This window comes from Sarcophilus harrisii, chromosome 3 (assembly GCF_902635505.1).
Source record: "Sarcophilus harrisii chromosome 3, mSarHar1.11, whole genome shotgun sequence".
In the NCBI taxonomy this organism is placed as follows: Eukaryota; Metazoa; Chordata; class Mammalia; order Dasyuromorphia; family Dasyuridae; genus Sarcophilus; species Sarcophilus harrisii.
The window spans coordinates 310,724,788-310,741,374 of NC_045428.1; the positions used below are offsets into that span (position 1 = coordinate 310,724,788).

Sequence of the window (16,587 nt, forward strand, 5' to 3'; positions counted from 1 at the left end):
CCATATGTAATATGAATGTAATAGAATTTTTCTTATGCTTTTTACAGTGATGAAAGCGTTCAGAAAAATCTGGCAATACTGGTATGAAATGATGTGAAGAGAGTAGAACTAGAATTATAATGAGTATAACATTACAAGTATACAAGAAAATAACTTTGAAAGAATTAATGACTGACGCTAACTCCACAAAGACTAATAAAGCAGAGAAGTGACTGATTTCTAGGTGTGGGTAACAAATGCATTTTAAGACAAGACCTATGTGTGAATGTATTTTATTTGACTATACTTATTACAAGGAAAGGTTTTTATTTATGGGTTAGGTTATAATTGTGAATAGAGGAAATAGATGAATAGTAAATGACAAGAAAAAAGCATTAATGAAACATTTTTAAATGCACAGAAGAAAGCAGAAAGAAGTTTATAAATAGATACAGATAGTCAGGGTAGTTTTATTACTATTGTGTTAAATTTAGTATATATTTAATTTTAAAAATAATTTAAATTGTAATTATAATTTACAATTTAGATCAACTTTTTTGTTGAAATCTTTTGTTTAAGAGGACAGTATATATAAAGATATCTTTGAAATTTCATGTTAATTAAAAACTGGTATGGGGCGGAACTATCCAAATTTATTATTTAAAGTCAATCACACTTTATGAACATCTTTTGAATAGGTCATCATAACAGGTCTTAATATTATGTACCCAGTCTTAAGAGGTTCCTAAATGATATAAAAACTATCCAGTACAAGGGATTATTTTCTAAGTCTTAGAAGGATGCTGGTGTGATTGAGGGATGCTTAGTTTCAGTTTTCAAATTGTAAATTTATTTCTCTTATACTAACCTGTTTGTTAGAATCTTTGGAGATATCAGACCTGAAAGACTAGTTGCATTTGCAATTTTGTAGAGAGAGTTAACCCTTTACTTCTTTTTGGAAGTGCAATGTTTGAAGCCATGTAAGTAAATGGTAGTTTGTTGTGGGCAGAATCAATTTGACCAAGGAGGTCCCTTAATATAACAAATGATAAGATAAACCATAATACAATAGTTGTAACCTAACCCTAACCCTAACCCTGTATAGCCTGTGTAGCAATCTGTATACAAGTAGCAGACCAGAGTTAAGTATAAAGGACATCCTAATCTTTGTGGATTGAAATTTTCTTATGATTTTTAACCCCTTCCAAATATTCCTTTTGTATACTTTTCACTAAGGGGGTATTAGGAAGAGGATAAAAATCATTAAAAAAAAAAAATTTTCCCGATTAAAAGATTGGGGGAAATGTATATAATTCGTGTGTGTGTGTGTGTGTGTGTGTGTGTGTGTGTGTGTATACATACATACATATAAAAAAGAAAGAGGTTTTTTTTTTTTTTTTTTAATGAATTCTTTTGCACTATTTGATGCTTAGGATTTTTTTCCTCCTCTAGATTCTGAGTCTATAATAAAATTACTGAGCACTGTCCTACCTGATAGATTTAAAGTAAACCATATATCATGTTTTGTGCAAGTAATTCTCTTTGAAGAGATCAAAATGTCCTTATCCAGGTTCATTGTTAATTGAGAAAATAGAAAGCTTCTTAAAGTACAGTACGGTTAATTGATAACTGAGCTGGATGTGTATTTCCTAACTGGTGATTCTGATTCTTCAAAATAAGATAAAGAATTAAAAGAGTAGAAGTAGCTGATTAAGATCAATTAGTAAAGCATGGTATTAGATTAACTTTAACTGTAGTTACTAATTTATATAGAAATATATTATATGTATATATATATTTCTGTATAAGTTATATTATTATAAGTTATATATTATTAGTTACTAACTTATAAGTTTTCCATTTAGCCAACTCTACTTTTTAAGGAGTTATTTTCTGTGGCCTTTTGCACCTATTTTGGCCTATTTGGATTTTGGTCTGTTGTGTTTTTTAAGATGTTATTTTCTTAAGTAGTTTTTGTGTCTCCTTCATCAAGCTATTGAGTCTTCCATGATTTTCTTAAAACACTCTCACTTCTTTTCCCAATGCTTTCTGTACTTTTCTTTATTGATTTTTAAACTCCCATTTGAGTTCTTTCTGGAATTCTTTTTGGACTTGAGACTAATTCACACTTTCCTCTGAGGCTTTAGATTTAACAGTTTTAACTTTGTTGTCTTCTCAGTATATTTTGGTCTTCCATGTCACCAGAGTAATTTTGTATGGTTGCACTCTTTCTCTGTCGTTTGCTCATTTTCCCAACCCATTTCTCTGGATTTTTAATTTTACATCAAAGTTGGGCTCAACTCCTCAAGTGGTGGGGACAAGCTGAGGGTTTTTAAGTTTTCACTTATTCCAAGGTGGTATGATCTAAGGAGAACTACATTTACCACTCTCCTAGCTTTTGTTTAGGTCTGTGAGTGAGCACCAGCACTCATTTCTGGCTTGGACCTGTGACCCATAGTTCCTGTGTCCCTGCAGCCACCAGCTCTAATATGCTAATGCTGCTTCTCAGCTTGGAATTGTGACCTAGATCTGAATATGGGTAATATGACAGAGTCAGTGTCAGCAAAGAGACACATGTATTATCCTTCTGATTGGTCGTCTTACCATCTATGGGCTGAGAACATGCTGTTGCCCAGGACTTAATGCTGGTTTACTGTTGCACAGGTTATGCTCCAGTCTTATGCTGGTGCAAGAGACTTTTCCAGCTGACATTCGAAGTTGTCTTAGGCTGCAAAATTGATTTACCCTATACTTTAGTAGGTTCTATTGCTCCAGAATTCATTTTGAGGCATTATTTAAACCTAAATTCTATCTTAGAAAATAAGACCAAAACTTCTTTCACTCAGTGTATAAGTCATTGCATTTGTCATTATAGTTCTCTTGCATAACATTTTCGTAAATAAAGATTAATTTTAGAAAAATAAGGAAAAATGAATTTTCTTATTTCTACATATCCTAGAGGTAAAGTGAAATTAAAACAAATTCTTTAATTCTATAATATAAATATTATAGGGGGCAGAAAGAGAATCTACCTCCTCACCTGGTATTATCATTAAGTTTTGTATATTTAAAACATGCTTTCTATCCTACTTTTCATATCCAAATCAACTATTGTATCCCAGAAATTCTATTTCTACAATAACTCTGTCAATAAAGCAGCATTCTCTAGGTGTTATTATTCTCCAGAAAAATCTTTCTGATTGTTATGACCAGTGACACTGACTTGCCAGTAACATTCAATATAAACTCATCTATTATTCCTAACACAATATGTATCTCAGCTTCAATCTCATCTTCATTTTCACTTAGAGACTTAAGTTTTCTGATGGAATATGAAGGAGGGGTATTCATTATTATTTCCAGGAATCTGTACAAGTATATCGTAAGGAAACCATACTACAAATGTCTCCAAACAAGATATAAGGTCATGATTTCTTCCAAGTTCTCCTGGATGATAGGCACTTAATGACATTATTGGCATAAGCAATATAAAAATTAACATAACTAATGTTATAGTGAGATTTGAAGTTCTGCATGATACCTGTGAGATGGGCAACTTTATTATAAAAACCTCTTTTGAAATGAAATTTACATTTTTAAATTATTGCTTTACCCCTAGATTGAATCTACAGAGTGATATAGGAAAAAGACTAAGAAAAATTATTAAATAGTTGTGAGCATTATAACTAACAAAACAATAGCTTTACTATTTTATTTAAAACTATATACACTAAGTAGAGTTGGCCAAATGGAAAAGGAGGCACAAAAATCCATTGGGGGCGGGGGGGGGGAAGCTCCTTAAAAAGTATATTTGGCCAATTGTAAAAAGACTTAACAAAAGCTCACTGAAGAAAATAATTCCTTAAAAAATAGACTTTGGCAAGTGGAAACTATGATTCTATGAGACCTAAAGAATGAAAAAAAGAAAATGTGAAATATCTCATTGGAAAAACAACTGACATGGAAAATAGTTTCAGGAGAGATGATTTTAAAATTATTGGACTACCTGAAAATTATGATTTTAAAAAAAAAAAGAGCCTAGATATTATCTTTCAAGAAATTATCAAGGAAAACTGACCCACTATCTTAATCAAGAGGGTAAAAAATAGAATTTGAAAGAATCCATAGATCACAGTCTAAAAAGAGATCCTCAGATGAAAACTCCCAAGAATATTATAAACAAATTCCAGAATGCCCAGGTCAATGAGAAAATATTGCAGAAAGAAACAATATGGAGCCACAGTCAAGATAACACAAAATTTAGCTGTTTCTACAGTAAACAAGCAGAGTGATTAGAATATGATATTCCAGAAGGCAAAGAAACTAGGATTATAACCAAGAATAACCTACCCAGCAAAAATTGAGTATATTCCTTCAGGGGGAGGAAATGGACATACCATGAAATAGAAGACTTTCAAATACAAAAAGCAAAAGAATCATAAAAAGGTAAATAGAAAAGTGAAATCCTAGGGATTCAATAAATTGTTTAAATTTCTGCCTGGGAAAATGATACTTGAACTTTCTCATTTGGGCAGTTAGTATACAGAGACAGAGTTGATGTGTGAGGTGAATATAATGGAATGGCTTCTAAAAAAGTAAAGTTAAGGTGTAAGAAAGAGGAATGTACTGGGAAAAGGAAAGAAAGATTATCTCACAAAAAAAGAAGCATAAAGGAGCTTTTATAGTGGAGAGGAAAATGAGGGAGATAAGGCAGAATACTTGAACCTTACTCTAATTGGAATTGGCTCAGAGTGAATAATATAGACACTTATTTGGCTATAAAAATCATTTTTATCCTTCAGGAAAGTAGATGGGGAAGGGCATGGTGGGGAGGTGATGCAAGGGAAGACAGATTGGATCATAGTCAGAAGTTAAACACTTGAACACGTACAGGATAAAAGAAAATAGGAACAGGATAAATAGGAGAAACAGGATGGTGGGAAGTACACAGTGAATCTACCTGGAAAAAAATTATAACATGTTTCTTTGATAAAAGTCTTATTTCTCAGATCAGTAGAGAACTAAATGAAATGTGTAAAAATAAATCCCATTCCCCTGTTGCTAAATAGTCAAAGGTCAAACAGATAGTTTTCAGATGAAGTAATCAAAGTTATATCTGCAGTCATATGGGAAAAAAATGCTTTAAATCCATATTAATTAGAAAAATGCAAATTAAAACAACTGTGTTACCACCTCACCTCTATCAGTTTGGCTAATATGACAGAAAAGGAAAATAATAAGTGTAAACTGATTCTGGAGAGCAATTTGGAACTATGTCACAGCAGCTTGAACAGACTTCTTCAACCTAGCATCTATATCTGTACAGAATTGGAAAGAGGATGAGGTGATGGTTGAGTCCTTTAGTCAGCTAATGCATCCTCTCTGTCAATAACAGGGTATAAAAGAGAATGCTAAGTGAATTTAGGGTAACTTGTGGTGTGTATAATTTTTATATTCAGTTTCCTTAGTTCTTTTTCTGGATATACATGACATTTTCTGTTCAAAATTTATTGGGATTGCTTTGGATCACTGAACCACTTAAAAGAATCATTTTTTTTTAACTGATCTTTATACATTCTTGCTGTTATTGTGTACAAGATATATTCCTGGTTTTGCTTGTTTCACTCAGCATCAGTTCATGTAAATCTTTCCAGCCCTTTCTAAATTCAGTTTGTTCATCAATTTTTATAGAACAATAATACTCTGTTATCTTTTTATGACCACACCTTGTTCAGCTGTTCCCCACTTGATTGGCATCTGTTTAAATTTCTACCTGGGAAAATGATACTTGAACTTTCTCTTTTGGGCAGTTAGTATACAGAGACAGAGTTGATGTGTGAGGTGAATATAATGGAATAGCTTCTAAAAAAGTAAAGTTAAGGTGTAAGAAAGAGGAATGTACTGGGAAAAGGAAAGAAAGAATGGGGCAATCTTTTTTTCCAATTCTTTACTACCACAAAAAGAGCTGTTAGATTTTTGTACATATTTTCCTTCCTTTATGATTTCCTTGGGATATAAATCAGGTCAAAGGATACACACAGTTTGATAGCCCTTTAGGCATAGTTCCAAATTGGTCTCCAGGATGGTTGGATTATTTCACAACTCCACCAATAATGCATTGGTGTCCCTGTTTTCCCACGTCCCTTCGAACATTTATCATTATCATTTCCTGTCATTTTAGCCAATCCGAGAGGTGTGAAGTAGTACCTTAGAGTTGTTGTAATTTGCATTTTTCTAATCAATAGTGATTTAGAGCATATCCTTCATCTTGTTGATCCATGTTTTCATGTAAATAAATGCTCTGTTGCGATCTACTTAACACTGGGAGGCAGACTAAGATGGCAGAATAAAGGCAAGAACTTGTCATAGCTTTTCCCCAAACTCTAAATTCCTTAAATAATAACGCTAAACAAATTTTAGAGCATCAGGACACCCAAAAAGACAGAAAACATTTTCCAGCCAATAACAACTTAGAAGATCAGCAGAAAAGGTCTGTGATTCAATCTGGGAGTTCAACATGCAGTCCTGATGCAGACCACGCCAGTGCAGCTTCTACCCCATGCCAATAAAGTAGAAATGGGTCTAGGAACCTCTGAATCAGTGTCAGTACTGGCAGTCTTTAAACCTCTCAATCCAGAGATACCAAAGAGGACTTGAAAGGTCAGGAGAATCTACCTAACATGGTGGGAACTTTCCCATAACTCTCCTGATGTAATAGAAATTGTGGGATGGCCATCTCTGCAACTCAGTATATGATCAACTTCTCCCCCTACCCCCCCCCCTTTTTTTTTTTCTGGAAATACAGCTCTTGTTATATTGTTTGCACTGTTTCTACTGAGCCATTTTTCATTTCTGTTATATTTCTACCTACTTAAAGCCCTTTGAGTGACCTGCAAGAAGATTGACATATAACATCAATGGAAGAATAATGATGTTACCAAGATAGTCCTTTTGTTAAAGGAGACTCTTAGAACCATTTAAAACACTGCACAGTTTCTCAAAAGTAGAAGCTTGTTGTCCTCTAAAATACTGGGCCTATTTGATTATTTTCCTGCACTATCTACACAAGTTACATATTCTGAGTTGTTTTTTGTACCTGTATAACACAGTGTTGACAAAAGGAATTTATTTTTCTTTTTTCTCCTCTGTATTGATGGCTGTGTTGAACTCTTTTGGATGCTTTGTGGTATTCTGGAGTTCGTTGCTATCAAAACAAATGTCATTCACAAATAGTATCTGGAAGATTCTATCACATGTGAGGAACCCTTTTTTAATTTGAAATCTACATTGGATGTCTTTTCTTACTAGAGGAGGAAGATGCTTATGGCCTTTAAACTATATTTACTATTCTATCTTTTTAAAGTGCCTTATGTTTTATATGTGTAGATAGACAGGTAGAAAGAAAGGAAGGAAGGAAAGGGAAGATGGGAAAGAAAAGAAGGGAGGGAGAGAAAGAGAGAGAGAAAAGAAAGAGATATTATGACTATCTTTTATATACTGAAGATTGTACTACTAGGCAATTACATGCACCTTTAGTTTATTTATGTTGAGTTACCTCTACACCCCCTCTCCATCTCTTCTATTAAGTCAATTAGCCAGAGAGAATACTCTTTTGGATATGGGAGTGTGTGTGTGTGTGTGTGTGTGTGTGTGTGTGTGTGTGTGTACACTTTTGTCAATCACATGATGCTGCTATAAGAATTGTCTACTAATAGAACCATTTGATAAATTTCTCTCATATTTCAACATAGTTCACTCTAATTTTAGAGACATGAAAAATGCTGTAATCGGAAACAACAAACAGAAAGCCAACCTTATTGTTCTAGGAGCAGTTCCAAGGTATGTTTTTGTGAATGCCTTTTTGTTTTTTGTTACTTGTAATACATTTTGATTGTTTATACAGACAATAGATGGGCATCCCTGTAACATCCAGTTCTTTGTCACCACAAAGAGAATTGCTATTAATATTTTAGAACTTGAAGGTTCTTTTTCTTTCTCCCTAATCATCTTGGGAAGCAGATCTAACAATGGTTTGCTGGGTCAAAAGGTATAGGCATTTTGATAACTCTTTGGGCATAATTCCAAATTGGAGAACAAATTTCCAAATTTCTCCATATACCTTCTAACATTTGTCATTTCCCCCTTCTATTACTTTAGTCAGTCTGATAAGTGTAAATTGATATCTCAAGGTTGTTTAATTTGCATTTCTCTAACTAGTAATGATTTAGAGCATTTTTCATATGAATGTAAATTATGAATGTAAATTGTTTTAATTTCTTCATTGGAAAACTGCCTATTCATGTTCTTTGACCATTTATTAATTGGTGAACGACATTTGCTTTTAGATTTAGCAAAGTTCTTTATATATTTGAGATATGAAATCTTTATCTGAGAAATTGTCTGCAAAAATTTTCCCCCTCTCCCCTTTTTCTCCTTTACTTCTGATCTTGGCTTCATTGGTTTTATTTGTATAAATATTTTTATTTAATGTAATCGAAATTTTCCATTTTACACCTCCCAGTACCTTTTTGTTTATTCATAAATTGTTCACCTCTCTATAAATCTGATAGAGAATATGTTTCATGTTCTTCAAGTTTTCTTTTAGATTTAAAAAAAATTTTTTTTAGGCTCTTATATCTGCTTCAGCAAGAAACTTCAAGCACAGAGCTAAAGACTGAATGTGCAGTGGTGTTGGGAAGTCTTGCTATGGGTACTGAAAACAATGTCAAGTCTCTTCTGGACTGTCATATTATTCCTGCCTTGCTGCAAGGTATGTTAATCTTGAACTTTTAATTTTAAGGTAGTGTATCTTAGTATATTTTTTCTGTTTTTAATGCAATAAATTAATCTTAAAACTGAACAGTGATCCCACTTTTTATTTATAGGACTGCTATCACAAGATTTGAAATTCATTGAAGCTTGCCTTAGATGCCTTCGTACCATTTTTACTAGTGCGGTCACCCCAGAGGAGCTACTTTACACAGTAAGTTTTATGAAGATGAAAACCTAAGTTCTAATAGCATAAATTTAACTATGTGTTAGAGATTTTTAAATTCTTCATTAATTTTATGTAACTAACTTAATATCTAAGAAAAAGACGTATTTCCTCATAATTCTTCAGAATTTTTTGTCCCCAGATATTTGTTGAACATCTGCTTTGCACTTAGTGCTACTGGGCACTATGGGGATTTATTAAGGGTATAATACTTGTCATTAAGACCTTATATGAAAATCAGGGAAGCTAAAATGAACAAAAAGCTAACACAGATTGCTTTATGATTGTGTTTTATTTATGATTAGGTTTGAATGAGTTATGGAAGTACTAAAAGAATTGATATTGCTATCAGCTGAGAAAGACTTTACAGAGAAATAAACTGGATTTTGAATGGTGTTAAGTTTTAAATAGAAAAATACAAAGGATATTTTACATAATTAAACCACTATGAACAGTGACTTAGAAAGAAATATGCAATGTCTTTTCTCAGGACAGTGTAGATTAAGTTTGGTTGGAATGAAGGGTTTCTGTAGGAAACTAATGGATGATAAGACTGGAAAGGAAAAGTTGTCTAGGTTATAGAGGATCTAGAACACTAAGTTAAGGAATTTGGACTTTGGATCACTAGCAAACAGGTTAAGTTTACCTTAAAGTTTTAGTTGGAGCCCCCAGAGTCTGAGTGCAGCAAATATGATAAGGAGATGGTATCACAGGTGTTACCATAAAGGTTAAATAAAAGAGCTACCAGAAAGTAGGCAGAAGTTCTATTCAAACAATTATTATAGGCAAAGAGAATTTGGCATTGACCTGCAGAGTATGCTATGTTTTTCTTTCTTCCAGTATCAACATTTGTTTATTCACAAAATGCCCTATATTTTTAAAAAGTGAAAGAGAAATAAATACAACTCCTAGACTATCAGGAATAATGAAATGATGCAAAGATGAATGGAAGAAATAATTCAAGGAGGATATAAGAAAGGTATGTGAAGAGGAAGAAAAAGCTTTTTGACAGCATCAGAAAGTTAGGGGATAGGAGATTTTGACAGAGAGAAGGAAAAGAAGAATGGCCAGCCAGTATTTAGAATAGATTTGAGGCTCTTTCTATAGAGGGTGACATCAAACTGTATACCGTGAAAAACTCTTGAGCTTCAGTGAGAGACAATCCATGAAGAGTCAGAGTTTAAGTAGTGATGGTAGATGATTCCCTGATGAAGGATCTTTGTCAAACTGAGTTAAACAGTGAAATGGTTTTATTGTCTCATGGCTGTTACCTATTTCCAGTGATTCCTAAAGGGAAAAGGATACCATCAAAAAAGAATCTGGGAAGTTTTGATAAGAATTATGAAGTTCTAAGAAAAAACTTAATACTTATGAGCATAACTGTTAATTTTCATTATTAATGCTGATTGATAATAGAGGAGTCAAAAGAAAAAAACTGATTTAAGAAATTAACAATAGATTGTGTCTGACAGTGGAAATTGAATTTCTGTGCCATAGTTTAACAACATAGGGATGGTAGTCAGGGATAGAATATATTTAACAGTTTGGTAAAAACATATTTATCTAGAGGCTTAAAAATCTGATCAAGAGGGATCGCATATGTCGAGTCTGTTACCATAATGCATATCACATCAAAGGTGGGAAGAATGGCAGAAGAGAGAATCAGTAGTTTATAGAAGAAAATATCCCAGATTAGAATCATCAGCAATGCGTCTTTTTACATATTCACAAAGAAAAAATAATAAAAAGAGCAGAGATATTAATATGAAAAAGAACTTTACCTCACAAATATTTTTGAGACTTGATAGAATAAGATTTATAATTGGTCGGTGACTTTGGAAAAGTATACTTTAATTGAAATTGAACAAAGTAACATAAAAAAGAAAAGGGGTGTGAAGTAATGTTTCTCTTAGTAGTGTGTTTTGTTTTTAATTTAAACAAAGGAACCCCATATGGAAATCCAGTAACCCCAAATAGGACGACATGGAGAAAAGTTAGATGAGAATCAAATGAGGCAAAAACCCATATGAAAATCCAGTAACCTCAAATAGGATGACATGGAGAAAAGTTAGATGAAAATCAAAGGAGGCAAAAACAAGTAATATTATTTTTGTGTGGTACACACTCCTTTATCAGAATAAAGAGTCTGAGAAACACAAAACAAATCACATTTTTGTGATAAGGGATTTCAGCTATCTGGATATGTGCCAGAGCTTTCTCTCTCTGTCAGAAGCAAAACAACTGACAAATTACATGCCTGATGATAATTTCTTCCTTCAAAAAGTAGAATTAAGTACTAGGCATTTTAGACCTAAATCTGACTATCAGGGAGGAACTAGTGGCTATGAAAACAAGTTATTGAAGAAAGGAAAAATTAGTATAGTCTGACATAAAACTTAGATTTTAGAAAAGCAGAAGTTAAAAGCTTCAGAGAAGTAATAATCAGGATTCTAAGATTTTATAGAGGAAGTTTGTCCAAAAGGTAGAAAGCCTTCAAGAATGAAATTGCTAAAACAGAAGCAGAAATAATTCTAAGAAGGATAAGAAGGAGGAATAATTTAAGAATATCAGTATAGTTACACAGAGAATTTCAGTCATATTAGATTTTGAATAATAAAGAATGAACTATTAACTATATTAACAGATGTTCAAGTGCTCTAATAATAAAACATAATCAAAAAAGCTACCACCTTACATTCATTATAATGTCAAACATAGTCCTTCCCCCCCAAAAGTAAAATTGTTAGTAGGTTTGTAAGAGCATATTAAGTGGAATTGTAGCTTCTCATATGTAAGACTTTTGAGGGATCTATAGACAAGAGTACAAGAATAGCACAAATATTTTGAAAAACTATATGACCATGTGTACTGCAAGAAATCACAAAACTAACAATCTTTTACCTAATTCTATTGCTTTTCATAGAAAAGGGAAGAGACCTATTTGTATATTATATTCATAACATATATATAATAGCAAAACACTAGATGTGACCTGTATATCTTCTTAGAGAATGAACAAATAAGTTATTATACATTGGTGCAATGGACTGTTATGGGACTACAGAAATTATAAATATATGAAACATACAAAGACAGAACAGCCTAGTGCAATGATGCAAAGTAAAAACCAACAAAACCAGAACTGTCTACATATTAACCAGAACTAACTTTAAAAAATAAAAAAATATATACTGAGCAAATTGGGGGAAAAGGGAGGTATAAACATTTTTCTACTCTAAAATGTTACCATAACCTTCTGTTTTCGGGGGAGGGGGTGAGGAGGGTGAGTTAAGTTTCTCTAATGCCCTGACTTAAGCCTCAGACCTGGGCTTATGTTCCACTGTTAGGTATTACTGAATAGTACCCTAGTTTGACATCAATTTAACCATTTGACATCAATTAGCTTTTGAAAAGGATATTTACTTTAGAGAATAAGAACAAAAATATAAACATTTCCTCCTAATTTCTCAGGTACATACTCTTCTCTATCCTGAGTTTTTGATGAGAATAGGTTCAAAAATATTTAATCCTTAAAAAGCATTGCTCTGATCAGGTTAATGTCCAAATGTTACATTGCTACCAGAGGGGTCCTATTCTCAACTGCTGTTGGGCTAGGTCACAGAAGTCATTCTTTACTTCTTAGAGCATTGATTTAGAATTGGCTGCAAAACTCAGAATCTGGGATGCTGGAATGTCAAGATTTTTACTCTCCTGACCTTTCAAAGTTTATAAAATCAAAGTCTCCCATCACTTTAACCAAAATGGAAAAGATTAAATGGTGAGACAACAGAACTAAAACCCATTAAAATAGGACCACATGTCAGCCTAAATAGAGAATGCTCAGACTCCCTTTACAGTCTCTTACTGGATATCAACCATGAAGGAGTCAAACAAAGAGTGATCACCCAAAGAGAAAAATGACCAAATTTCTAGTTGCTAGTGACATTTTGAAGATATTAGTTCTAGTTGTCCAGTCAAGCTAAAAGATTTGTCTTAATCTAATCTTGTGGTTAGCAGAACAGAACCAGTTAGAGAATGTGTATACCTCCACAAATTTCCCAAAGGTGCATCTGTTATATATTATCATCACTATTATATATTATCATCACATCATCATCCTAGAAATAGACTCCATATAGGAAATTTGTATCAACCAAGCATAAATATATGCTGCAAATGCCTCAGTCTCCATTACACTATAGTCTTTGTAATTTAAAAAGCTTAGATTTTTATTTCTTACTGCATATGTTTGTTTGATTAATAATAATCATCAGCTACAGATTTTTATTTAAAAATTGTTTTGTAACATGTATACAAAGATAACTAGGATAAATATTCAAGGATGATTACAAAAGAGTAGCATGTTCTTGTAAAGCAGTATCAGGAGAAGTAAAGTCGAGAAGAAACTGAGTGACAATGAATGCTAAGAACCACAAAAACTAATTTTTATAGTTATATTGGGACAGAGAGGCAGAGGGGATAGAGAACTTGACTCAGAATCAAGAAGGTGGGCCTGAATTCTTGACTCTCAGACTAGCTGAGTGATCCTTGTTAACTATTAAATTCTCAGTTCCCAGGGCAACTCTTAAAAACTAAGTTGTAGAGATGGTCCTATTCTACTTGGGAGAGGAATTTTCTCTTCAAAAATAATTGATAATGAGGAACTTAAATTTCTGGTTTTAGAGAATAAAAGAAAGATAGCATTGCTGCCTGAATTGGATTGGATAATAAGGAGAATGATCTTTGGATTGAGAAGGATAGAACAAAAAATGGTAAGGACTTTAAATTGAAGATAAATAAGATGTTAAAAGAGTGCCTAGCTGCCATCAAGTAGATTAGGTCTCCACATTCAGATGAACAACATCCTAGTCTTTTGAAAAGAATAGGCAGGTGGTGTTACTGAGCTACTCTCAGAAACCTTTGAAGGATCATTCAGAAAGAGACAGGGCTTCAAGACTACCGAAGTGCAAAAAAGATTTTCGAAAAAGAGGAGGGTTGAATCTGCAAACTGTTAGAAAGTTTGATTCCTCTCCTGGTAAAATTCTAGAATATCTTAAATGTTTAGTTTATGATCCTTTAGAAAGGGAAGACCTGATATTCACAAAACATGAAGTCATCTAATCAAACTAACCTTGTTTTTTTTTTTTTTTTTTTTTTTTTTCTGAAAATGGAAGCTCAGAGGAAAGTGGAGTCATAATATTAAATATATGTGCAAAAACTCTTGTGCTCTCCTTATAGACAAGATGTGTGGATATATGAGTTAGTTTATATAGTTTTGTGAACTGGATTTGAATGACCACTTTCAATTTGAACTTGGAGAAAAGTACCTGAGAGTACCTGTTTATAGTGTCAATTGAGGTATATAAGGTGTTCAGAGAAGCCTAGCACTTTTGATATGAAGGTATGTTGAGCACTTTGCAGGGCTGTTCATCCATCTTTGGAGTTCACTTGCCATGCAACTCTCATCTGTGCTTTCAAGAAGTTGTAACATGTGCAGTGGGCACATGCTGCTAAAACTCTCAGCAGACAGGTTGAGAATAACTGACAGGGGGCAGCTAGGTGGTGCAATGGATAGAGCCCCAGCCCTGAAGTCAGGAGGACCTGAGTTCAAATCTGGCCTCAGACACCTAACACTTCCTAGCTGTGTGACCTTGGGCAAGTCACTTAACCCCAATTGCCTCAGTAAAAAAAAAAAGAAAGTAAATGAGAGTAACTGACAGGCTCAGACCTGTGAGTTAGAGCGATGTTCATCCCTAGCTTGTGAAGACTTCCCTTGGTGGAATGGACTGATAAGAGCAAACTGTGCCAATGGCCATGAAACGGCTGAAGCAGGCTCCATGGAGTGCAGACAGCAGAGACCTGAGGTCACCAGATACATTCCAAGCCATCACCAGTTGTCTTGACTTCTGTCTTGTCACCAGACTTTGATGAATCTGGACTCTGCCTCACTAAATATAATTCACAAGCAAGGCAACATGTCACCCATGATATCCTTATTCCTTTTTGACACTAATGACAACTGTTTCAGAGGAAGGTTAAGACTTTCTTAAAGCAGTTTTAGGCATTGAATTTGGTAATTAAGATATTATTAATAGCCTTTGGGAGAGCAGTTTTAGTGGAAACAAACACTGTTTCAGGGTTAAGAAGAAAGTGTGGGTAATAAGCAAGTTGGAAATATTATGTATATGAACAACTTTCTCAAGAAGAAACTTTCTCTTTATTCCTTCTTAAGATTATTGAGCTCATCATATGGAAATGTTTGTTTTGTTCCATGAATTGAAAATAAAATAAATTTGTTATATGAAGAAGAAGAAGTAGTAGTTTCTATGAAGGGAGAGATTATTACTTTTCATTTATAAGCCCCTTGACTAATTTTTTTTCTCTGCCCATTCATCACTGGCCCTTGATCAAAAAATTTTCTCATTCTTGTGTTAAGCCATGAGTGGCAATGAAATCTCAGTTGTTTATAGATTTGTGAGTTTTTTGTCAAAGGAGTTTTCTTTACATATTAAGTTCAGACTTTTTTCAACCGGTATATAAGGGACCAGAAAGATGTTTGGATCAGGGAGGATCTTAGTGTTGCAAAGAAATAGATCACCAAGTTATAATGTGGTAGAAATAATCTGATAATATTAGAGAATGAAGAGAAAATAGTTAGTTTTATGCTTCTGCTAAGATCTCTCCTTATCTGTCCTATAATTAGTTCATATTCTAACAAGTTGAAGCAGATAGAGTTCAAACTGGAATTTTACAAGCTTTGCTACTTTTGTAACCTGTTCTTTCATTATAAAATTGACAGTATTTATCAAATAATAAAATAAGAATTTCAGGTAAACATTTTTATACTATGATTTCTTTGAATGTTATTTAGTATAAGAAGTCTTTGTTATATTAAAATATTAGTGTTTTTTTTTTTTTTACTAGTAATCCTGAGTAGTTTACAAGACATGAAATTTAAACTTATTTTAATTATTGTTTCCAAGGACAAACATTGAAGGTTCTATTCTTTTTTACCCTGAGTTTTTCAATGTTCGTAAACCTTTATCAAGTACCTACTATGTGTCAGGCACTGTACTAAGCCCTAGAGATAGGAGGGGAAAAAAAGGTAAATGATAATCCCTGCCCTCAAGGAGCTAATTGGAGAGACAACAATCTAACAAATATATATAAACACTTTATATACAGGGATCAATAGGAAATAATGAAAAGAAAAAAAGTATTAGAATTAAGAGGATTTTTCCTGTAGAAGATGGTATTTTAGTTGGAATACAGCAAGCCAGGAAAGTCATTAAGTATAATTGAGGAGGGAAAGCATTCCAGATAAAGGGACAATTAAGAAAAAGCCAAAAGATGAGGTGTCTCATTCATGGAACACGGAGGCCAATGTCACTGGATTAAAGAATGTGTGACAGGGAGTAAGATGTAAAAAGCCTGGAAAATACAGGGACACAGGTTATGAAAATCTTGGGATATCAAATAGAGGATTTTATATTTATTCCTGGACATAATAGGTAACCATTGGAGTTTATTTTCTCATTTCACTTTTGAATTTCTGGCTTATTCCTTGAAGGTATATATTCACTGAGGTATATAAATCATATAACTGAAATGTT

General features: G+C 33.2%; 1 protein-coding gene across 4 annotated transcripts in view; it reads left to right on the plus strand.

Moving 5' to 3' along the window:
- Window positions 1-16,587, plus strand: part of ARMC8 (armadillo repeat containing 8) — a 120,432-nt gene that overhangs the window by 33,879 nt on the left and 69,966 nt on the right. For all 4 annotated transcript variants that reach the window (XM_012544612.3, XM_023499129.2, XM_023499130.2 and 1 more), the window contains exons 3-5: window positions 7,747-7,818; window positions 8,607-8,749; window positions 8,865-8,962. In XM_012544612.3, the coding sequence (XP_012400066.1) occupies window positions 7,747-7,818; window positions 8,607-8,749; window positions 8,865-8,962 (313 nt within the window). The remainder of the gene's footprint in view (window positions 1-7,746; window positions 7,819-8,606; window positions 8,750-8,864; window positions 8,963-16,587) is intronic.